Here is a 26,623-nt window from a genome sequence, read left to right as displayed (position 1 = left end):
TAGAGCTGAGACAAAGTGGAAAAAATGGATGAAGGCAGTGATAGGGCACAAATATCCAGTTTCAAGATGAGTAAGTTCTAGTGATCTGATGTACACCATGGTGACTATAGTTTAAAATAGTGAATTTCATACTAGAAAGTTGATAATTGAATAAATATTAAAATTCATTACAAAAAATGTTAACAAGGTGACATGATGGTTGTGTTAACTAATCATACTGTACAGCAATTTCACAATATCTAAGTGAAAACAATCATCATAATTGTTAACCTTAAAATGCTTTATGTATCAATTATATATCTATAGTGCCAGAAAAAAATGTTTAAATAATACACTTTACCAAGTAAAGTAGCCAGTCACAAAAAAGCATGTAATGTGTAACTTCATTCATATGATGTGTTCAGTTTAGGAAACACTCTAAGACAGAAAGTACATTAAAGGTTGGCCAGGGCTGGAGATACAGAAAAAGGGATTTTGATCCACAGGGTAAAAATTTCTTCTGGGAGTCATGAAAGTGCTCTAAAATTGATTGCCATGGTGGTTGCAAAATTCTGTGAAGCTACTGGGAACTACTGAATTGTGCAAATTAATTTTTTCAATTGTATTGTTTATGAATTATATGTCATCAAAGTTTTTATAAACAGAACAAAGCAAATATCTCTTGAACCATAATTTCCAAGACATTCTTATTCAGCTGTATCCTTACTTATCTCTAGTTCTCAGTTCAAGGAGAATACAGACACAGTCACATTTCACTTGCCACCATTCTTGAAACACTTCTGAAACATGTTACATAAGATAGATCACTTGCATATTCAAGGTCATTGACTCTTAGTTAGATTTTATTATAGTAATAGTAATATTACTATATTATAGTAATAACACAAACATGAATCACATTTGTGTACAAGCATGATCATCTACCTTTTCTTGCTTTTTTCACTTGCCCTCAAAATGCTCTGATCATATAATGCTTTCACTTGGAGGTGGAGGAGTTATATATTAACTTCCTGATTGATTTCTCCCTGATATAAGCAGCAGCAGTCATACAAGGGGACAGAAATTTGAAGAGAGACGTTGTTCTCCACCAGGATGTCTATGAAATGGATTTCAGTTCCTCTGCTGCTACAGCTGGCTTATTACTTCAGCTCTGGGAGCTGCGGAAAGGTGCTGGTGTGGCCCACAGAATACAGCCACTGGATCAACATAAAGGCAATGCTGGATGAACTTGCCCAGAGAGGCCATGAAGTGGTTGTTCTGGCATCTTCAGCCTCCATTCTTGTTGATCCCATCAAATCACCTGCTATTAAATTTGAGATTTTCCCTACATCTTTAACCAAGGTTGAATTTGAGGATTTATTTGGACAAATGGTCAGTAGATGGACATATGACCTTCCAAAAGATACATTTTGGACATATTTTTCACTAATGCAAGAAATTGGGTTAAAATATAGTGATTGTATTGAAAAGCTCTGTAGAGATGTAGTTTTAAACAGACAATTTATGACAAGGCTGCAAGAATCAAGGTTTGATGTCGTTCTTGCGGATGCCATTGGACCCTGCGCTGAGCTGCTGGCTCAGCTACTCAACATACCTTTAGTGTACACCCTCCGCTTCTCTCCTGGCTATGAATTTGAAAAGTACGGTGGAGGACTTTCTTTACCTGCATCCTATGTACCTATTATTTTGTCAGAATTAAGTGATAAAATGACTTTCAAAGAGAGGGTGAAAAATATGATATATGTGCTTTATTTTGACTTTTGGTTCCAAGTATTTAATGAGAAGAGGTGGAATCACTTTTACAGCGAAATACTGGGTAAGTCATTTCTTTAGTAGGTAATACAAAGTCCCAATTTCCTAAAGACTTGGAAGGTAAATTTGTATAAATACAAAGTCAGAAGAATTTGTCTTTTATTATTAAAATGATATTTCAATATCACAAATATTATGGGAAGGCTTATATCACAGGTTCAATATGAACCTTGGGGTCCATTATTAGCACAGGATATTCCACGAAGCCAAAACCCACAAATCAATGCACTGAGAATTTCTTGAAGCAATTACATATCCACTCTTTGTTTGCATTATCCTTTAGTTTTTCTTTTTTAAATTTATCTAGATGTTTGATCCTCCTTTTATTAAAAATGGGATCAAAATTATTAGCCATTGTATCCTTTATTTTTTAGAATAGTTTTGAGTTCACAACATGCATAGACTCCCCCTTTAACAACATCCTCCCCGGAGGGAGCTATTGTTACAACTGGTGGATCTACATTGACACATTAGCATGCAAAGTGCATAGTTTACAATAGAACTCATTCTTGGTGTTGCACATTCTATAGGTTTCCTCAAATTTATAATGACATGTATCCACTACTATTATACCATACAGAATAGTTTCCCTGTCCTAAAAATCCTCTGTGCTGTGCCTATCTGTATACATTTCACTATACATTTTTCCATCTTTAAGAAAAGGCGCTAGAAATTTCACTAACAATCTTAATCAAAGTACACATGTAGATTGAGGAGTTATATTTTGCTAGTACCACTATTGCAGAGCATTGAAAATATTCTTTCACATGTTCTTCCTCAGTTTCTTTATTTAAAGATTAAACTGTTTTGCTATATTAGCAGGATTCTTTCACAATGGAGAGATATAATAACTCTACCCCAGACTCAGATGTATAATTTGAGGTTTATAATTATTATACATTCATTCATAAATGCCTACAAATCATCTATTTTAAAGGCCTAAAATCTTGTCAAAAGGTGGACATAGACATTATTAGTCTATGTTTAGAAAACTGTCTCTCCATTAAATAAAAAATGAACAAAATTAAGGGAGAGGCCAAAATTAAGGTCATGTCTAATTCCATACTTTTTTCCACATTTTATTTGCAAATATTTTTACTTAATAAAAAAATATTAAGCTCCTAACATGAACCAGTGCAGTCATAGGTACAAAGAAGTGACCCAGAGTTTTCTTGGAAAAAAACTTCACAGTTTTCTTGGAAAACCTAGGACCAGGGAAAAATCTTGCTAAACTGTAGAAACTAGACAGAGTACTCTAGGGAAAGGTGTTTCCACGGGTGTGATGGGGTTAATTGACTGAGGAGATGAAATTGTTTAAATCTGCACGTGTTAGTTTTGTAACTTATAAACAAATGCCTGTTTAATTCTATTTGGCATAAAATTAATCACTGCTTATGACTGTGAATGTACTGATGTGCTATTTGTGATGAAAGTGCCTTACACTTTGTCTTTGTGTGTATGCATATACACATATATATATAACATGTAAATCTTAATGTGTATTTCTGTAATATATATGTGTGTATCAAGCCATATTTTTTGTGTTTGTCTTATTTATTTATTTTTACATTAAGTATATAAAATAGAATGCACAGGTCTTAGTATAAAGCTTAATGAACTTTGTCATTAAATATACTCTCATGTAACCATTGCTGAGACCAAGATATCAACATTGTCACTAATTTTCCCCCTTCACGTATTTCACCAATTCCCCTACACACACACTCTCCCCTATGGCAACCACCAGTTTTTTCTCTGTGCCCATTAGTCTATTTCTGTTTTGCTCATTACTGCATTTCTTTTGTTTTTTATATAACACTTCTAAGTGAAATCATGGGGTATTTATCTTTGACTTATTTCACTTTGCATAACATACGCTAGGTCCATCCATGTTGTTTCAAATGGCACAGCTTCATTTATTTTTTGTAGCTGAGTAATATTGTACTGTGTATGTGTGCCACATCTTTTTATCCATTCATCGATTGATAGACATACAGGCAGCATCCATCTTTTGGAACAAATATAGGAGTTCATATATTTTTTTAGGATTAGAAATTTTGTTTTCTTCAGATAAATTTCCAGAAGTAGAATTGCTTATATTTCTATTTTTAGTTTTTTGAAAAATTTCCATACCACTTTCTATAGTGGTTGCAACACTTTGTAAACCCACCTGGAGTGAATAAGGTTCCCTTTAATCCACATCATTGAAAACATTCCTTATTTCTTGCCTTGTTGATATTAACCATTCTGGAATGAGGTGATACATCATTTTCGTTTAGATTTGCTTTTCTCTGGTGATTAGTGATGAGCATTTTTTCAAGTGTCTGTCACCATCTGTGTTTCTTCTTTGAGAAGATGTCTATTCAGGTCCTCTGCCCACTTTTTAGTGAGATTCTTTGTTTCTTTGGTGTTGACTTTTATTAGTTCTGTATATATTTTGGATATTAACCACTTATTGGATATATGATGTGAAAATACATTCTCCCATACAGTAGGTACCCTTTTCATTTTGTTAACAGTTCCCTTATTGTACAGGAACTTTTTAGTTTGATGTAGTCAAACCTGTTTATTTTTGCTCTTGTTTTCCTTGCCTGGGAGATGTAGCCAGAAAAACATTACTAGCACTAATGTTCAAGGATTTACTACCTATGTTTTCTTCTAGAACATTTGTGGATTCATGTCTTTGATATGTATATGGATATATGTCTTTAATCTATTTAGAGTTTGTATTTGTGTATGATGTAAGACTGCAATTCAGTTTCAGCTTTTGCATGTAGTCCCGCAGTTTTCCCAATACCATTTATTGAAAAGCCTATCTTTTCCCCATTGTAATATACTTGCCTCCTTTGTCATATATTACTTGACCATATAGGTGTGGATTTATTTCTGAGCTCCCATTCTTTTCCACTCATCTATGTATCTGTTCTTGTGACAGCACCATATTGTTTTGATTATGTGGCTTTGAAGTATTATTTGAAAGCAGGGCATATGATATCTTCAATTCTTTATCAATCTCTGACTATTAGGCGTCTTTTGTAGTTTCATACAAATTTTAGGATTATCTGCTCTAGTTCTGTGACAAATGCCATTGGTATTTTGATAGGAATTGTACAGAATCTATAGATTGCTTAGGGACGTATGCCTATTTTAACCATAGTAATTCTTCCTATCCATGAGAATGGAATAACTTTCCATTTATTTGTGCCTTCAGTTTATTTCATCAGTGTCATAATTTTTAGGGTGTACATTTTCAGCCCCTGTATTAAATTCATTTTAAATAATATATTTTGTTTTTTTATGTAATTGAAAATGGGACTGATTTCTCAATTTCTCTTTCAATTAGTTCATTATTTGTATATAAAAACACAAAAGATTTCTGTGTATTGATGTGTATCCTGAGACTTTACTGAATACATTTATTAAATCTAGTAGTTTTTTGGTGGAGTCTTTAGGGTTTTCTATGTATAATGTCATGTTCTCTGCAAATAATAATTGTACTTTTTCCTGATCAGTATGTATGCCTTTATTTCTTTTCTTACCTAATTACTATGGATAGAACCTTCAGGACTATGTTGAATAAAAGTGGTGGGCATGGGCATCCTTACCTTGTTACTGATCTTAGAGGAAGAGCTTTCAGCTATTTGCCATTAAGTATGATGTTAGCTAAAACCACAGATACCTTTAAACATTTTTGAATTCATTATCCCAAACTTCTTTCTTAAAGTTCTCTAGTGCATTCACATTACATTGTTCTCATCTCCTTTACCTTCTGTTTGTTTGTTTCCTTTCAGGAAGACCAACTACACTTTATGAGTTAATGGGGAAAGCTGATATGTGGCTCATTCGAACCTATTGGGACTTGGAATATCCTCACCCACTCTTACCCAATTTTCAGTATGTTGGAGGCCTCCACTGCAAACCTGCGAAACCTCTGCCTAAGGTAACTGATTCCTTTTTTGTTTTGTGGTATTTGCTTTGAGGCATTTCACCAGTATTCTGGCTTAAAAGAAAGACCACTCCTCAACAATATGAATATGTGTCCTAACAATATTTGCAACCAAATCTAACATTTCTTTGCTGTCATTCCAGCATTTAAACAATTCCTCATTTGAGATCCCAGGGTCTTACATGTTACAGTATTAAAGGAATGGCTTAGCCTATTAAATCAGGTAATTTCTACTATATATCATGTGTGGACAAAATCTCTGTAAAGCTCTCCTGGGGAACATGGTTTTCAACATCATAGCTGACTAACAAAATGAGCACAGAGAAAATGTACACTGCATATATGATAAGGACCATAAATTCTGAATATTTAATAAACATCAAATAATTTTGACCATATCTGAAAACTGCTATAGCATGAAATTGCAAACAATTCTGTTAGCATATAGGATGATGTTCCTCATGGAGGAATGCAATAATCTAATGTTTTAAATTGATATTGTATCTTTAAGACATAATTTGACAGGAAGCCTCCTTTATTAAATTATTTTATGCTCTCTTAATCATGTTTATTTCACAGCAAGAGAAAACTAAGATCTTATTCAAGGGTTAATCCAGTTTGATTTTGACTATAGAATTTTTAGCTATAAGTGGTAATTATCACAAGATCGAAAGCCTGAGGTAAAATTATTAAATTTTCTATTCAGTCTGATGAATCAATCTATTGTTTTTCTCCAGCTTTATTAAAGTATTATTGACATATAAAATTGTAAGAAATAGAAAGTGTACATCATAGTGATTTGATGCACCTACACACTGTGAAGGGATGCCCCTCATGTAGCTAATTAACACATCTATCATCTCAAATATTTATCTTTTTTATGTGTGTGAGAACATATAAGTTTTACCCCAAGCAAATTTCAACAATGTAATACACTGTTATCAACTATACTCACCAGGTTATACATTACATCCTCAGACCTTATTTACATAGTAGATGAAAATTTGTGATCTTCAATCAACCTCTTACTTTCTTTACCCTCCAGTACCAAGCAATCACTTTTCTTCTCTCTTTTTCTGGGTCTAATTTTTTTTAGAAAGATTACACATATAAGTAATAGTAAGCAATTTTTGTCTCTGTCTGGCAACTTAACATAATGCCTTAAAGGTCCATCTGTGTTGTCACCAAGGCCATGATTTCTTTCTTTCTCATGGCTGAATAATATTCCTTTGAGTGTGTGTGTGTGTCTGTGTGTGGCACATAACATTTCCTTGATCCAATAATACACTTACAGACATTTAGTTTGATATTAGCCATATCTTGTCTGTTTTGATAATGTTTCAATAAACATAGGAATACATATATCTCTTCTATATCCTGTTTTCATTTCCTTTGGATACCTGGAACTGGAATGACTGGATAATATGTTAGTTTTTATTTTAATTTTTTAGGATAGTCCATACTGTTTTCCGTACTTCCTGCACCATTTTACATTCACACCAATAGTGCCCTAGAGTTTCCTCTTCTCCACATCCTCACCAAATTTATTCTCTTTTCTTTTTGATAATAGGCATTCTAACAAGTTTGAAATAATATCTCTGTGGTTTTGATTTTCATTTCCCTTATGATTAGGTATGTTAAGCCCCTTTTCATGTACCTGTTATCCATTACATGTCTTCTTTGGAAAATGTCTATTCAGTTCCTCTGCCTATTTTTCAACTGTATTATTTGGTGTTATTTTTATGGGTTCTTTATATATTTTGACTATTAATCCTATATCAGATATATGATTTCCAAATATTGTCTCCCTTCTATAGGCTATAGGTTGTCTTTTAATTTTTTCAAAATTTCCTTTCCTGCGCAGAAGGTTTTAGCTTGAGATATTCCCACCTGTTCATTTAGCTTTCATTGCCAGAAAGGCTTTTTTCCTTTCTGATAACTCAATTGTTAGTGTATAAATATTCAGTGGAATTTTGTGTATTGATTTTGTATCCTGGAACTTTACTGAATATATTTTCATTAATTCTAACAGATTTTGGTGAAGTCCTTAGAGTTTTATGTATATAATATCATGTAATTTGTAAATAGAGACCATTTTACTTGTTCTTCTCCAATTTGGATGATGCCTTTTATTTCTTTTTCTTACCTAACTGCTATGGTTTGGGCTCTCAGGTCTATGTTGAATAAAACTGGCAATAGTGGGCATCCTTGTCTTGTTCCTGATCTTAGAAGGACAACTTTCAGCTTCTTTTATGGTGTTCAATATGGGCTTTTCATATATGGACTTTATTATGATGAGGTAGGTTTCCTCTAAACCCAGGTTGTTTAGTTTTTATCTTTAGTGGATGTTATATTTTGTCCAATGCTTTTTCTGCCTCTATTGGGATGATGTGATTTTTTATCCTTCTTTCTGTTACCATGGTGTACCACATTTATTGATATATGGATCCTGAACCATCCTTGCATGCCTGGAATAAATAAATCCCACTTGAGGTAAAGAACTGTTTTACCTTCTCTTTTATTTTTTGAAAAAACTTTATGAAAAGGATTGGTACTACTTGTTACTTAAATATTTGTTGAATTCATTGTGAAGCTATCTGGCTGTGGAATTATTTTCTGTAGCAAGATTTTTTGTTACTGACTCACTCACCTTCCTATTAACACTCTTCAGATTTTCTATTTCTTTATGATTCAATCTTTGTCCATTGTATAGTTCTAAGAATTTATCCACTTTACTAGATTGTCAAATTTGTTGTTATATAATTGTTTTTAGTAGTCTCTCATGTCCCTTCTTTGTATTTTTGTCATATCGGTTGTGATATCTTATCTCTAATTTAAAAAATAATTTGTTTGAGTTCTGTCTCTTTGTTTCCTAGTATGTCTAGCTGAAGGTTTGTCTATTTTGTTTATCTTTTCAAAATAAGTGCACTTAGTTTCAGGGATATTTTCTATTGTGTTTTAGTCTCTACTTCATGTGTGATACTTGTTATTTCCTTCCTTCTAACTTTGGGCTTAGTTTGTAGTTCTCTTTCTAGTACCTTGAATGTAAAGTTAGGTTATTTATTTGAGATCATTATTTTTCTTATTGTATCATTGTAAACATTCTTCTTAGAATTGTTTTTTCTGTGGCCCATAAAGTTTGTTATGTCGTATTTGCATTTTTATCTGACTCAAGATATTTTTTTCTCTTTGATTTATTCTTTGACCAATTGGTTGTTCAGTAGTATATTGTTCTGTCTTCACATATTTGCAATTTTCCACTTTTTTATTGCAATTTATTTCTAATTTCAGCTTGAGGAACTACATTTAACATTTCTTGTGAGACTGTGCGGGTGAACTTCAGCTTCAGCTTATCTGGAGTCCTCTTTCTTTCACTTTCGATTATGTAAGACAACTTTTCTGGGCAGAGCATTGTTCATTGGCACTTTTTTTCTTCTAGTACTTCGAATCTATCTTGCCAGTCTCATTTAGGATGAAAAGTTTCTGCTGAAAAATCTTCTGATAGTTTTATGGTGGTTCCCTTGTATATATACCAAGTTGTTTGTCTCTTCTTATTTTCAATATTTTCTCCTTGTCTTTAACTTCTGACAGAAATTTCCTGATTGACACCTCAACCATTACCATAGCTCCAATTTATCATGGGTGTGAGCTCCAACTAAAACATGCATGGCAGGTGCTATCATGGTAGAGAGGGTGTTTATGACTGACAGTATCTCTGATATTAACATTGTGATCACAGAAATGTATAGATTGAAGAGGTGCAGTATGAAGCTTTGTGCCGTGAATAACACATTCTAATGGGCCATCAATTTTACAGTATCTTTTCACCATAAAAGAAGTCATATTTAACAAAAGGAAATACTGTCCCTCAAATATGTAACTACATACACACACACACACACACACACACACACACATACATGTATTGTATTATAAATAGAACATTTAGGTGATTTTGTGGAAATTGGAAAACTATACCAGACCCCTTATTATCAGTAATTCTTAAACTCTAACTATTATATGATTTAGAGAGAGTGTTTGGGAAATTCTCATGAAGTGTATGTTTGCATTATATAACTGAAAGAAAACTGTATTAAGTCACCCCAATCGTAATGCTTAGTGCTCATAGGGAAATAAAATATTAATGGCCAAACTAAAATGATTAACCAGAAAACCTGCCAGGAATAAACAAGATTCTGCTTCATGGCCTCCTCCCAACAATCTACATTAGTAATTAGTAGTATTATAAATGAATAGTCTTGGTATAATACTGTCTAATAATGTTACCTTCCCAATACTGTGTGCTGTCCTATTTCATTCGTACTTATACATGCACATACAACCATGAAAAATATATATAATAATGGAAATCAACCTCATATTACATACATCTTTTCAAAGGAATTGAAGGGTTAGGTCCATTTAAAAATAATACAGTACTGAAAACATAAGTGAGTTTCCTCAAAATAATTAAAACTAGAATTACCATTTAGTTCAGAAATTCCATATCTTGGCATACACCTGATATAATTAAAATCAGAATATCAAAAAGATATTTGCACACCCATTTTATAGCAGCACTATTTACAGGAGCCAAAAAGTAGAAGCGACCCAGGTGTCCATTGACAGACGGTTCAATAAGCAAAATGTGATATTTATACACAATGTGATTTTGCTCAGCCATAAAGTAGAAGGAAATTCCATGGTTCCACATGGAAAAGTTTGAAAACGTCATGCTGAGGGAAATGGGCCACTCACAGAAAGACAAATTTGCATGTATCCACTTATACGAGGTATCCACACTGCTCAAATTCATAAAAACAGAGACTAGAATGATGGTTGCCAGGGATGGTGAAGGGGAAAAATCATATATTTATATAATAATATAGAGTCCTAGTTTTGAAAGACGAAAAAGGTTTGCACATTGGTTCCACAACAATGTCAATGCACACATTACTGAAACATACTTAGGAATAGTTAGGAAGATAAGTGTTACGTCATGTGTATTCTAAAAGAATTTTAAAAAGCAGGCACTACTCCAATAATTTCTGATTACACTGGGTTTCTCTCTTTAGTTGTTTCTAGCAGTCCTTTCAATAGTGTTCGCTATGCTGTTGCTCTTTTGTGATGGAACCAATGCTTTTTCTGCAGGAAATGGAACAGTTTGTCCAGAGCTCTGGAGAGAACGGTATTGTGGTGTTTACTCTGGGGTCAATGGTCAGTAACATGTCAGAAGAGCGAGCCAATGTGATTGCGTCAGCCCTTGCCCAGATTCCACAAAAGGTTAGATAATGGGCCTTAATAGTGTGCAACTACCTAATGAGTCTGTTCAACTCTGTAAAGGGCCTGCTTACAGAAATTTTCTGCATGCCACCTCAACCTTATGATAGCTCCAGTTAATGTCAGGTATGAGGTCAAAACGATATATTCTTGACAGATGCTAAAGTAGTCCTGAGGGTGTTTTTGACAATAACATTGATATTAACATTATGATCACCAAATATATGTATTTCAGAGTTGTGGTGTGAAGATATGCTACTATAATCGTATTGGAGGCAGGTACGGATACCATCAAATTCTACCCTATCACTTGTCTCGTTCCCCTGCAGGATTCCTGAGGGTTGTGTACACACTACAGATGTACCCAGAAAGGTGTTAAATCTTAGCAGTGACATTAAACACAAAATGAGTAAGTCTGAAAGGTGTCATGCAGTTTAGGTTTGCCAGGTCATCCCAACCTCTCTTATTTCCCCTAAATTTTGGAATAGGCCTGTTCAGCGTGCTTTTCAGGGTACTATTCAGAAAAGGATTCCCAGGCCTCACCAAGCTGCATTAGGTAACTATCCAGTCACTCTGATTTAGGAGAGGAAAACTGACATGTCCTGATAGACTCGGCCCTATACAGAGGGAAGGGAGAAGGTAAACGAGAAGGAGGGACGTAGGTCCACCCTCAAGGTGACCCCATGCTTAATGACGTGTGGCCCTGGAAGGGACTCTGCTTTTATCCTATCAGAATAAAAACTCCTCCATTCGAAGAAGAACAGAATATATGAAGGAGCCAACCAGAAGCAAGCTTAACATAGGAACGTTTCAGATGTCCCCTCTCCGTGAAACACAGTAATATATTGTTTTTCTTATGTACAGACTATACCTGCTCTACTGGGGTATTTGTGACCTATTTTTTATTTTCCTAACTGAAACGGCTTTTCCTTATCACCTCTGCTAATTTTCTGCTGAGAATCTACAGTTACTTGAACATTCATATAGCAAATATGTATTATGACTGTAAATTGTAATTCATTTCGTGAGGATCACTGGGGAACTCCACAAACAGAATCTATTTTGGTGCAGGGCATGGAAATCACTTGGCTGTAGGTCCCAGATTACTCAGCATTGTCAGTGCTTTGTGGTACATGACTGAGTTGTGAGCACTCGGTTGAATGAACTTTGCCATCATCACAACTTTGAATTTTTTGCAACCGTTGTATTGTTCTATATGAAGTACTGACAGGCTCTACTCTCTCCATTTGAATAAGTTTCACACCTAGAAATATTAATGATACTCTGGATTCATGTAAATAACCACCTCTTTAAATTTTTCTTGCAAATAGTGCCTAACAATTAACAGTCAAAAAGAAGTTAGATGCACTTACTACGGAGAAATTATCTATGTTAACAAATTATTAATAAACAGAATTATTTATTTGTCAGAAGAAGTAGATTCCATAAATTAGCTTTTTTGTAAATTAAGAAGTGTAAAACTAATAAAATAACTTATGGAGTAAATGGATATAAGTGAACTCTTTTTTGTGTGTTACACTGAAAAAATATTGTTACATTGAAAGATAAGAGCAATTATAATAAAAATATAAAACACATGTATAGATCATAGAGACTTACTCCTTTTTTGCACTTCAATTATGACTACCTAAAAATGTCTTAAATACTTTGATTTCTCATTGATAATCTCAGTTGCTCAACCTCTATTTGTGAAACATCATGACTGCATTCATAACCTGATTGAATACAAAATAAGAATGCAAAATGTAGATATTCCTATTATACCAGTATTTTATAGTTCTCATTTTTAATATCACTTGTCCTTATCACTTATGTATCTGTGAAAGGTATTTAACTAGATTGTCTCTTATTTTGCTTAGAATTTTCACATGCTATACCTTCTATGTTTGCCTCATAGAATGTGGTTATTTTCTTTACCCGAACAGGTTCTGTGGAGATTTGATGGCAAAATACCAGATACCTTAGGACAGAATACTCGGCTGTATAAGTGGATCCCCCAGAATGACCTACTTGGTAAGAATTGAAAACAAACTCTGATATGAGAGTAACTCCACCCAGTGATAATAGTTTACCAGGGCAGAAATTTACTGAGAATTAATCATTGAAAAACTCAAAAACAAAACTTAACTTCCATATATTTGTTTTGCATTCCTAGGGGGAAAAGGATGAGATATAAAAGTTGTAATTTATTATACAGTCTCCTTGTGGCCAGAAACACAGTACCTTTATTTCAGGTGTAATTATTTCTCTCAGAGAATTTATTTATTTACTTACTTACTTATTTATTTTTATTTTGGTATCATTAATATACAAATACATGAGCAAGACTGTGGTTACAAGATTTCCCCCATTATCAAGTGCCCGCCACATACCCCATTACAGTCACTATCCATTATTTTAGTAAGATGCTATAGAGTCACTACTTTTCTTGTCTGTGCTTTACTGCCTCCCCGTGCCCCTCCACACATTATGTGTGCTGATCGTCATGCGCCTTATTCCCCTTCTCCCTCCCTTCCCACCCAACCCCCCAGTCCCTTTCCCTTTGGCAACTGTTAGTCCATTCCTGGGTTCTGAGTCTGCTGCTGTATTGTTCCTTCAGTTTTTGCTTTGTTCTTGTGCTCCACAGATGAGTGACACCATTTGGTACTTGTCTTTCTCCTCCTGGCTTATTTCACTGAGCATAATACCCTCTAGCTCTATTCATGCTGTTGCAAATGGTAGGATTTGTTTTCTTCTTATTACTGAATAATACTCCATTGTGTACATATACCACATCTTCTTTATCCATTCATCTTTTGATGGACACTTAGGTTGATTCCATTTCTTGGCTATTGTAAACAGTGCTCCAATAAACGTAGGGGTGCATAAGTCTTTGAAAATTGGGAAACTGCATTCTTAGGGTAAATTCCTAGGAGTGGAATTCCTGGGTCAAATGGTATTTCTAATTTTAGTATTTTGAGGAACCTCCATACTGCTTTCCACAATGTCTGAACTAGTTTACATTGCCACCAGCAATGTAAGAGGGTTCCCTTTCTCCACATCCTCACCAGCATTTGTTGATCCTATTCTTTTCGATGTTGGCCATCCTAACTGGTGTGAGGTAACATCTCATTTTGGTTTTAATTTGCACTTCCCTAATAATTAGTGATGTAGAACATCTTTTCATGTGCCTGTTGGCTGTCTGAATTACTTCATTGGAGAATTGTCTGTTCATATACTCCACCCCTTTTTTAATAGGGTTATTTGCTTTCTGGATGTTGAGGCATGTGAATTCTTTATATATTTTGGATGTTCACCTCTTGTTGGGTATGCCATTTACAAATATATCGTCCCATACTGTAGTATTTCTTTTTGTTCTGCTGATAGTGTCCTTTGCTATACAGAAGCTTTTTAGCACGATGTAGTCCCATTTGTTCATTTGTATTTTGTTTCCCTTGCCTGAGGAGATGCATTCAGCAAAAAGTTGCTCATGCTAATATTCAAGACATTTTTGCCTATAGTTTCTTCTAAGAGTTTCATGGTTTCATGACTTACATTCAGGTCTTTGATCCATTTTGAGTTTACTTTTGTATATGAAGTTAGACAGTAATCCAGTTTCATTCTCTTGCATATAGCTTTCCAGTTTTGCCATATCAGCTTGTTGAAGAGGCTGCCATTTCCCTCATTGTATATCCATGGTTCTGAATCGTATATTAATTGACCATATATGCTTGGGTTTATATCTGAGCTCTGTAGTCTGTTCTATTGGTCTATGGGTCTGTTCTTATGCCAGTACCAAATTGTCTTGATCAGTGTAGGTTTAGTAGCTTGAAAACTGAGAACATAATCTCCCCTGCTTTATTGTTCCTTTTCAGGATTGCTGTGGCTATTCAGGGTCTTTTGTGGTCCTGTATGCATTTTAAAACTATTTAATCCAGTTCATTAAAGAATGCTATGGGTATGATGATTGAATCTGTTGATTGCTTTAGGCAGGTCAATAATATATTGACTGTATTAATTCTTCCTACCCATGAGCACTGGATGTGTTTCCATTTATTGGTATCTTCTTTAATTTTTCTAATGAGTGTTTTGTAGTTGTTAGAGTATAGGACTTTCACTTCCTTGGTTAGGTTTATTCTGAGGTGTTTTATTCTTTTTGATGCAACAGTGAATGGAATTGTTTTCCTGATTTGTCTTTCTAATAGTTCATCATTAGTGTATAGGAATGCAACAGATGTCTGTGTATTAATTTTGTGTCCCACAACTTTTCTGAATTCAGATATTAGATCTAGTAGTTTTGGATGGATTCTTTAGGATTTTTATGTAAAATATCATGTCATTTTCAAACAGGGACAGTTTAACTTCTTCCTTGCCAATCTGGATGCCTTTGATTTCTTTGTCTTGTCTGATTTCCATGGCTCGGACCTCCAAAAATATGCTGAATAAAAGTGGGGAGAGTGGGCATTCTTGTCTTGTTCCTGATCTTAAGGGAAAAGCTTTCAGCTTCTTGCTGTAAAGTGTAATGTTGGCTGTGGGTTTATCATATATGGCCTTTATTATGTTGAGGTACTGTCCCTCTATACCCATTTTGTTGAGTGTTTTTATCATGAATGAATGTTGAATTTTGTCTAATGCTTTTTCAGCATCTAGGGAGATGATCATGTGGTTTGTGAAATTCTTTTTGTTAATGTGGTGGATGATGTTGATGGATTTTTTAATGTTATGCCATCTTTGCATCCTACTTTATCATGATGGATGATCTTTTTGATGCATTTTAAATTTGATTTGCTTATATTTTGTTCAGTATTTTTGCATGTATATTCATCAGAGATTTTGGTGTATAATTTTCTTTTTTTTTGTGGTGTCTTTGCCTGATCTTTTTTAGAGTGATGCTACCTCGTAGAATGAGTTTGAGAGTATAACCTCCTCTTCTACTTTTTGGAAAGCTTTAAGGAGGCTGTGTATGGTCATCACTAAATGTTTGATAAAATTCAGCAGTGAAACCATCTGGTAGAGGGGTTTTGTTCTTATGTAGGTTTTTGATTACTAATTTAATTCCCTTGCTGGAAATTGGTGTATTCAGATTTTCTGTTTCTTCCTGGGTCATCCTTGGAAGGTTGTATTTTTCTACAAAGTTGTCCATTTCTACTAAGTTGTCCAGTTTGTTAGCATGTATTTTTTCATAATATTCTCTCATAATTCTTTGTATTTCTTTGTTGTCTGTACTGATTTTTCCTTTCTCATTTCTGATTCCGTTTTTGTGTGTAGACTCTTTTTTTCTTAATAAGTCTGGCTAGGATCAGAGAATTTTTCAATTGTTACTTGGATCTTTGCCCTGACTCCTACTTCTCCCACATTATGGTATCCTTTCCCCTTCTATGTGGGAATTTAGGGTCATGAAAAATGAAAACTTCCTTTACTATTTGTGACTCTCCATTTTCTGTAGGAAAATATCTATAATCTTCACGATGAGGTAACACATTTCAGATTAAAGTGCATTTTTTCCTTCCTCTGATTCCAGAGCCATCACTCTCATTTTTCCAGCTGCTTTGACACCCTGTATGTAAGACTCAGTGGCTTCACTATTTCTTTAACAGAATATGTCCTAATGTGCCATCTCCTTTTTTCTCTGCACATTTCCTAAATCTGAAATGTTCTCTTTCAACTTGTCCACCACAATCTTGTATTCATTTTTTAAGTCGCAAGTACCACACCAATCTTCATTTATCTTCCAGCAGACTTTCATGCTTCTTGTTCTGAGATTTGAAAAACATTTTAGTGCACTTTCCTCTGTATAAAAATCTATGATCTAGAACACACTGCCTCTTTCAGTGTCTTCTATTGTCCAAGTCTCATTTTATTTCTAAGATTCATAATTAATGATTTGCTAAAATTCACCTAATCCTAGGTCATCCAAAGACCAAGGCCTTCGTAACTCATGGTGGAACCAATGGCATCTATGAGGCAATCTACCACGGGATCCCGATGGTGGGCATTCCTTTGTTTGGAGATCAACCTGATAACATCGCTCACTTGGAGGTCAAAGGAGCAGCTGTCAGACTGGATTTGGGGACACTGTCTAGTACAGATTTGCTTCATGCATTGAAGAGAGTCATTGATGACCCTTTGTGAGTATCACAACTTTTAAAAATACATAGTATCTATAGCTAGGTTATTTTGTCAAGAGTAAGCATGAGTTTCATCCCATATTTAAGAGGCAAATTTTGAAACTTTTAACATGATTACACCCATCTTTAATCTGCTTTTATTTTCAACAAGACATTTATTTCAAATTTGCATGTTAAGTCCATGATTTAATGAGTAACCAAAGAGTGCAAAAATTTTCTATGTAAGGAAATGCAGAAGTTATACAGGTAATTGTAAAAAGAAACATTTTAAACAATATAGAATCCAGAATGAAAGAATGAAGAACTTAAAGTTATATAAAACATTCCAATTCAATACCAAAACATAATGAACTTATAAATCTTTTCTGCTGAATAACCTTTATCATTTTTTAATGTATTTTATAATGATATGTAATTTACATACCATAAAATTACATGTTTATGTATAATGTATATCTTATGTGTTACAAAGTTATGAAACCATCATCATAATCTAAATTTGGGACATTTTCATTAGTCCAAAAAGAAATCCCATGTGCCTTAGAAGTCACTCTCCATTCTCCCTGCCTTAGCCAACCATTATTGTACTTTCTTATAGTTATAACTTACCGTATTCCGAACATTTCACACAAATGGAAACAAAAATATATGTATTTTACAACTACTTCTTTTCACTTATCATGCTTTTCAGTTTCATCCATGTGGTAGTTCTATATTGCTGAATAATATTCCAGGGTATGAGTATGCTACATTTATTTATCCTCTTATCAGTTCATGAACATTTTGACTATTTCCCCATGTGGCTATTATGAACATTGGTATATGCATTTTTGTGTGAACATATGTTTTTAATTTCTTTTGGCTGTATATCTGGGAGTAGAATTGCTAGGTCATATTTGGTAACTCTTTGAGGAACTGCCAAACTGATGTCAAAATAAGTTGTGCCATTTCACATTCCCATCAGCTTTGTATGAGAGATCCATACTTTGTCAACACTTGTTATCATCTATTTTATTATTATTATTATTATATTATGATTATTATGATTATTATTATAACCATTCTAGTGGGTTGAGTGGTCTCCTCTTTGTTCTTGATTTGCATCTCCCTTATAGCATAGGCTATTGAACACCTTTTCATCTGCTTATTGACTATTCATATATTCTCTTTAGAGAAAGGTCTATTTCAATACGTTGATAAGTTTTGAATTTGGAGGTCTTATATTTGAATAAAATTAATTCCTAATGTGCTATGATACAAGTATTTTATCAGATATATGATTTGTTAATATTTTCACTCTTTCTGGATAGTTTGGTTTCTCAATTACTTGATTGTGTCCTTTGAAGCATAAAACACTTTAAATAAGATGGATAGTAAACTCTTCCATATTATGGGAAAAAATAAGGTGGTAGAATTTGTAGTGCCTAGCATGATAACCATCAATTCAGCATTTATTACTATCAGCATTTATTGTCTTAGAAGTTAAGACTTAAGAAATACTCAAAAAATGTATATAATCAAGAAAATGGTAGAATAATTGAAGATAAAAATACTTTTAAATAGGCAAGAAAGAACAGAAAAAGAAACATAAGGAAGGTGGACAAATTAAAAAGAAACAGAATCAACTGGTAAATGAAAATGTAAATATGTCAGTACTTACATAGAATCTAAACAGGTAAATCATTTAAAGAGAATTTAAAATTGTCAGGTACAATTTGAAAAGCTATATACGCTGTTTAAAATATATGCTTAAGTGGAAGTGTAAAAGATTATAAGTACAAAGTTAGGAAAAGATCTATTGCAGCCAGTAATCATAGAAAGATGTTCAACCTATAATAATATCAGACATCATAGTGCAGAAGCACTAGTAAAAATAAAACTAAATCTTTCATAATAATAAATATATAGATATTTCAAAGCAATGTAATTGATCAGTTGATAACACCTACTAATAAAACTCCAAATGAAGCAAAAGTTGACAAAAGAAAAACTTAATATATAAATGTATAAACATAATAGTTTCTAAATACCTTCCTTAAAAACAGAAAAAAATGACAAAGTAATGGATAAGTACCTGAAAGTTTTGAAGAACACAATTTAAAAATGCAAACTTTTTGAGATATATATAGGTATAGAAATAGATAAAACAAAAGAGAATACACATTTTTTCAAGATTGAATAGATACTGGAATTGGCCATGTGCTGGTTCATAGATGAAGACTCAGTAATTTGAAATATACAAATCAGAAAGAGTATATTGTCCACTTTACTGGAATTCACTTTGAAATCATCAAAAAGAAAGATAGCTGAGACATCTCAAAATTTTGGAAATCAATGTATTCTTACATTATTCAGTCATTAAAGAAATCATAATCATAAATATACCTTTTTTGTAGCTACTCCACTTCTAGATATATACACAGAATGGTTAAAAAAAAGTAAACCAAAAAATATGGCAGATTTTTATTAATAATTAGTATACTAATAATATTTGGTAATAATGGCCAAAAAATTGTTAACACAAATGTCTGTTGTTCATTAAGTCAAGAGACTATAGGTGGTATGGCCAGCGAAAGGAATACTATACAGCAATGGTATTAACCAACAGGTAACACACAAAAGACAATTTTATTCCAAAATATAAATAAAAGAAACTAATTTATGGTGCTAAAATTTAGGATACCCATTAATTCAGGGAAGATAGTAGTGATTGAAAGGATCAAGGAAATCAGGGTGCTTCTGGGTAGCTTGTGATATCTTCTTTCAATATCTGAATAACAGGAACATCAGTGCATTCACATCACAATAATTTTCTAGCCAATTCTGAAATTTTGAGCAATTAGGCTTATGCACATTTTTCTTATGTATTTCATATACTTACATGTTTATTATATAAAATAAAATGCATTTTAAAAACTCTAGGAATCAAGTAGGAAAAAAAAGAGCACACACACACACAAATAGAAGAAAACCTAGGTTTGCCATCAGAGAGTGGCACAGTGAGAAGGCCAGTATGCCCAGAGGAGAATGTGCGTGGACCCAAGGATCAGAAAAGCGGTAGGCAGAGTCTGCCCATGCAAGGTCCTGTAGGCCAAGAACAGATTTGGAATTTAGTCTAAGTGTGACGAAAGGTCAGATGGAAACTTCAGCAAAGAGCATCATAATCTGATGTTTATTTCAAAGAGCCTACTGGCTACAGGATGGAAAATAAAGAGGAGGGGTAGTAGAGAAGAGTGGACGCACAGGGACTGGTGAAGAATCATTTCACCCATCAAGACACAATCCACATTAAGTACTTCATGAGGACTATGTAAAAGTGTACTTTCACCGTCTCATTCTTCATCACCTCTGCTAGAAAAAATTAAACTACCCCATCTTAACTTTGTTTTCACTTTTTTATTATTTGTTAATCATAAAATTCCAATTTGAAAGCCAAACCCAACTTAAAAATGTACTACTTCTGCAATTTTATAACACTTATTTTGAATCATTCATAAGACACTTTTCAAAAACCTTTCATGGGGATGATATGCTTAGGGAAATTAAGTTCCTTTCCATGTTGCTATCTTTGTATTTCCCCTGCAGATATAAAGAGAATGCTATGAGATTATCAAGAATTCATCATGACCAGCCAATGAAACCTCTCGACCGAGCAGTCTTCTGGATCGAGTTTGTCATGCGCCACAAAGGAGCCAAGCACCTGCGGCCAGCCTCCCATGACCTCACCTGGTTCCAGTACCACTCCCTGGATGTGATTGGGTTCCTGCTGGCCTGTGTGGCCACTGCTCTATTTGTCATCACAAAATGTTGTCTGTTTTGTTACTGGAAGTTTGCTAAAATAGGAATGAAGGAAAAAAAGGAGTAGTTGTTTGTGAGGCCGCAAGGCTGGGATGACTCACAGATGGGCCTCCTCCAGTCTATTTCAGCAAGAAGCTGCGATGTAAGGTTCCCTTCTTCCTGTGATAAAACGACTTTTCACAGTTTAGTTTAGCAGATCAAATTTGTTTTCAAGGTATTTACTACTTGCTTAAGAGTTAGAAATATGTCATGCTAAAGAGAAAAAAAACTGGCATAAAATAAAACTATTTTTCTAATTCGAAAGGTATACCAACAAAAGTGACCTTAACTGTGTTTCCTGCCATGCATATGGACACAAAAACCTTATGCACAATATAAGTATTATTGTGCAAAAATTCAGAATATTTTAATTTCCATTTGGTACAGAACTTTATCTAATCATTTTTATTGTGCATCTGTCCTCAGCAACACTCCTTACCTAAAAACATGGGAAGCTATTTGCCTTCATCTAGTTTAAATCAATTCCCAGAGTAATGTTTGTAGAATTAGAAATATAACAACTGCAACCTGCTTCTGTGGCTCCAGGAGGAAGGCGGTCCCCCACCCTGGGCAAGTTCTTTATGAACCTGCTGAGAATGAAGAAAGACAGGGAAAGGGGAAAGGGTTTCTATTTGTCATGGCTCAGTCTCTCTCACAGAACTCCCCCAAATCCTCCGTCTCTGGCCCCACTAGCAAGTTAGTTCCCCATCCCTGTGACTGGGTTGTGTGCTCCCCTTAGCCCTGCTTCTTCCCAGAGGAACTCCATTGGTGGGTGTCTGGTGACTGATGGGCATCTGACCAATTACACCCCAGGAAAGGAGGGGAGAAGAGAATGGCCATTTACTCTCTGCCCCTTGCTCCAGGCCATGAGGGACAACAGGGGAATGGTAAACATTACATTGATGTGCAAATAGGTCCTTATATGCATACTACTATCAAGGCCAGGTGGGATATTCTGATTGAAAACTTCCATTTACCCCATAGCTTCCTATTATACAATTAAGCTATGTGAAAGTCTTTGATTTCATGACTGAAAGGGTATTTCGCCGTGACCCTCCATACCCGGAATGACTCAAGAGACACCGGCCCACGCAAGAGATTTTATTATCTGAAGGAGAGAGTGGCTGCCCCAGAGGGGGGTGGGGAGAGAGAGAGAGAGACAGGGAGGGAGCAGCAGAGAGAGCAGGGGGACAGAGACAGAGAGCAGCAGCGTGGTGCAGAGCATTGTGCCTTTTATTGTGGTGGGTCCGTGGGGCCTGTTGCTTTGGGGGAGGGTCGGGATGTTTAGAGATAAGGCAGGGGAAGCCCAGGCAAGCCCCAGCATAATTCTCACCGGTTTATGGTGCTTGGGACCATGGGGCAAAAGGAGGATAAATTACTATTTTCTTATATTCCTCCCTTTTCTGTTTCATAAGTGGTAGAGGATTTGGGAAGGGGTGTAGATTACTCTTCTGCTTCCTGCTGATTAGGGGCGATGAAGTTCATTTTTGTATTGATGGGGGCAGTCCTCAGATAAGCACATGGTCTGCAGTGGTGATGGCGCATTCCAGGTTCAATAAGGATCATTGTTTTTACTGTAATGTAAGCTGGTTAAAGGTTTGGTTAGAAATTTTTTGCATTTGGGCTGATTGGTATGTTTACACAGGGTGACTGAATTAATAGCATTTTGGGGGACATATGTGTAGGCAGCAAAGCAACCTGTAGGGCAAAGGGAATCCTTGATGGTGCAATCTTTTGGACAGTCTGAAAGAGAAGAAAGGGCTGGCATTGGGAAGATAGGTCTGGTGAGAGAATAAGTGTTGAGACCAGGGTTAACAATCCTGAGGCGTGATGCATGGCTGTTTTAAAGGAGGTCTTAGGACTCCGTGCTGGTAGAAACTTCTTTAGTGATGAGTGGAAGCCAAGATGAGCAGCATGAAATGTGGAGAGTAAGAGGTCCCATCAGGGTGGAGGAGTAGGAACCTGTGGGAGATTTGGTGGGAGGGGAATTAAGGGAGACAAACGGCTTACGGTGGGAGTTGTGTATCTAGTGGGCAAGACCCTGACGTTTAACTGCAGTTGGCGTGGAAAGGATTACTGTGTATGGTCTTTGACATTTGGGAGTTAGGGATGGTGTCTTTGTTTGGAATGGGCATGGTTTGGAGAAGCTTTTTCCTGTCTATGGTAATGGCCTTGTAGTGCGGGGAGAGCTGAACTCCCAGGTATGTGACCTGAGCGGCAGACAGCTGAACTTTGGAGTGTAAAACTTAATAGCTGTGTTCTGAGAGAAAGTTTAAAAGGAGAATAGTATCCTGTTGACAGATTTGTAGGGAGGCACTGCACAGGAGGATATCATCTATATTTTGAAGGAGGGTGGAGCTCAAGAGAGTAAGGGATTTGAGGTCTTGTGCTAGAGCCTGTCCAAAAAGGTGGGTACTATCCCTAAAGCTTTGGGGAAGGACTTGTTAAGTGTTCTCTGAATATTAAAAATTAACTTAACATAGGAATTTCCTGCCTTGATTTTTCTCTGGGATACCAGTGTCTTGGTCTGGGAGCATATCAAAAGGCTGCCTGCTCAGCTCCCAAGGTGGGCTGAGGTATTGTCTATTTGCTAAATAATCCTGCCTTTTACTATGCTGTCTACAACTGTGTCTGCAGTTCATTGCTCAGTTTGCAAAATTACCTCCTCGGATCTGAAGGAGGAAAAATAGCACATAGGCTTGGGTCTTTTAGTATGTTAAAGTGAATCTTATACAGGATTACAAATGATTAGCATAATAAAATATGTGCTACTCTTCTTTATCTGGGGAACATTAACTGATCTCACTGAAGAATAATTCTAGAGCTTAATGTTCAACATAGTTTTAGTAGGGGGGGTTCCTAGCATGTAGTTACATTGCTCTGACTGCAAATATCCTGCCTTGCTTTCTCCAGAGGCTCTCACTTTATTCTAAGCTGATGGTCCCTGTCTCATTCCCCTCCCTACAGACGGAGACCCTAGCTGCTGTTAGGGAAAAGGGACTATGACTGCTCTGGCTGCTTCTTGCTGAGAGGGGGTGCAGTAAAGGGTGCAGCTGAGACAGGGACCATGGGTGTAGTCAGAGTAGGGTGAGGGCCTCCAGAAAAAGACCCCTACCAAAACTCCATATTAAACAATTAAACAAAGACAGAATCACACTAATTCTTTAAAGTAAAGTATCAAGCTAAGAATATAAGCATTCTTCAGTGAAGATTATTTAAAACTAAAAAGCCAGGAATAACCTGGCCTGGAATGTTTGAACATCCCCCAGATAAGAAAATACCTCAGCATAGCCCATGTCTTGTTTGTGTCAATTAAATGAGGCTATTGTAAAGCTTTAACCTGCTAAAAAGCCCAGTTTATCTTTAACTTTATCCGGATGCTGTTTTTCCTCTTACAGCCCCTAACCAAGTAATATATATAACCTGGGCAGTTAATGTTACAGGCAAGACCAGCCATAAACAACATAAAGACAGGAATGATTCCATCTTAAAGATAAGAAACTAAGACTAATTAACAAACAGACAATAACTCAGCTCACCCTGAGAAGAAAACAAGCAGCCTTTGATTAATAGGCTCCCAAACAAAAACTACTATTCTAAGGAAGAACCAAAGCAGTAAATTTCTTACGTTAACTCCGCAAAATAGTCTGGAAAATTGATAAGAGACTTAGTGTCTCTTTTAAGATAAACACTTAGAGACCATCTGGTAGACATGTGCCTAACTCTTAGTCTCCCAACTGCCTATAAATCCCCTAGACAACGCACCACCACGGACTCTCTTGTCCCCTCCTGGCATAAGCCAGGAGCTCTGTCCTTTCACTGTATCTCTAAATAAAAGCCTGTACTTTGCTCTCCTACCTTGACTGTTTGTGAAGCTCAGTGTTTGGCTTCATGAACAAGAACCCCAGCATCACAGCTAGATCTCCATCACTGGTCAGTTGAGAGGGCCTCGGAAGTTTGGCGCTTCTATTCTGGACTTCATTTCTATTACTATTTGCAGTTTTGTGGCTTCTAGGCAAGATAGAACAGATTGTTATTGGGTTAAGTAGCAACATCTGAAGTTGTATTTTCCATTCTGGAAGGACAAACGATGCGATTAAGAATGCATGGCTAAATATGAGAACTAGAAATATGAAGAGTCTAATTGGGAATCATAGCCAGGTATCATTGAGAAACCAGAATTCTGGATTGAGTTTACACCTCAATGTCTAGTATTAGGATTTAGTATACATAAGACTGCATTATTGAAACAATACTTTTCTCTAAAACCACCCTCATTTTTATTAGAAGTAGCCAGATTAAGAAAATAATTAACAGTTGGCTTGATTATTTGCATAAGTGCAGCAAGAAGAGTAATTGATTGCATGGGATCTTTTAAATGTGCTTTGCTGGAACTTTTTGTAAGGAATTCCAGATTGAACTTTTAAGGGCTTCTTGAGGCCAGAAAGCCAAGCCAGACTTGCCATCAGGTTGTGCCTGCAGTACCTGTAGATTTGCGTGAATTTCTCTCTTCTTGAGGTTCCCAAGACAATCCTGAGGTTCCTGCACCTGCCAGGAAGTGACCTTTCTTACTCACCTGGTAAGGCTGCTGGGAACTCTGTAAGCAAGGTACCAGGCCAGTTCTTCTGCGGGGCTTTGTTGGCTTTATAAAATCAATCTTAGTCCCTTAAAGCTGTCTATTCATATCTGAGTTTACACATGTGTCTCTCAGGTATGACGTTCCAGTCAAAGCCTTGGTAATATAACCACTGTTTTTAATTGGTCCTCTTACAAGGAAAGCAGATTCTTATTGAACTTATGCAAATAAACATACTGCCATGAAATATAAAAATAGTCACTGAGAGTTTTTAAATTCTGGAGGGATCAGGTAGAAAGATAAAGTTTCAATTCTGCTTAATAAAGGCAGTCGTTTACTAAACTGTTGTCAGATTAAGAGAAAAAGCTTAAAACACTTTAGCAACAACATTTGAAACAAAAAGCCACAAAATCATCTTCCTTAGTTTACTTAATCCTTTGTAAATAATACCTGTTCTGCTGAAATCTAGTTTTTTACTAGTTTAGGAGTAATAAAACAGTGAGTATAGATGACAGAAGACTTACAACTGACAATGGTTAAAGATCTGATGAGAGCTTACTGTAAGACAGTTGCCATAAGGAAATTCGGATATTTTTGTAACACAAAACATTCAGTAACAAAGTTTAGCATCATTCTGTGTAATAGTGCCTTCTAGGTAATTAAGCAGGTAATTATATATGAGAAAAATAAGCCAAATTAGCCAAATACTTTCTCCAATGAGAAAAAAATTCCTCTGACATGTTCCAGGGGCCCTTTGGAAAATATCAGAGTTAACTAGAGGTAAAAGTACCTTTTTGAATTTGATTTTGGGAAGCTGTTAAAAGTTTTAAGGCACTTGCTTAAATAGTTACATTAGACAAAGCTACACTTCACTTTAAGCATTTTTTCTTTGAAAGATTTAACAGATACCATCAACTTAAATGACTTTAGGAAAACTTAGGCAGCTGATAACCATAAGGACATTTCTATTCAGTTCAACTTAAATTAACATTGATGCTTAATATCTTCTATTAGAATTTTCTGGAAATTTTAGAATGCCCAATT

General features: G+C 35.3%; 1 protein-coding gene across 1 annotated transcript; it reads left to right on the top strand.

Annotated features, from left to right (window-relative positions):
* Positions 1–1,062: 1,062 nt before the first annotated feature.
* Positions 1,063–26,201, top strand: LOC118973959 (UDP-glucuronosyltransferase 2B31-like). Its single transcript, XM_073237511.1, has 6 exons — positions 1,063–1,816; positions 5,604–5,752; positions 10,910–11,041; positions 12,985–13,072; positions 16,947–17,166; positions 20,752–26,201. Exons 1-6 carry the CDS (start codon positions 1,093–1,095, stop codon positions 21,029–21,031), a joined length of 1,593 nt encoding a protein of 530 aa, XP_073093612.1. The 5' UTR covers positions 1,063–1,092; the 3' UTR covers positions 21,032–26,201.
* The last annotated feature ends 422 nt before the right edge of the window (positions 26,202–26,623 follow it).

The sequence above is a fragment of the Manis javanica genome, chromosome 5 (genome assembly GCF_040802235.1).
Source record: "Manis javanica isolate MJ-LG chromosome 5, MJ_LKY, whole genome shotgun sequence".
NCBI classification, from domain to species: domain Eukaryota; kingdom Metazoa; phylum Chordata; class Mammalia; order Pholidota; family Manidae; genus Manis; species Manis javanica.
Note: the sequence above shows the minus strand (reverse complement) of the source record. Positions and strands in the feature narration are given on the sequence as shown.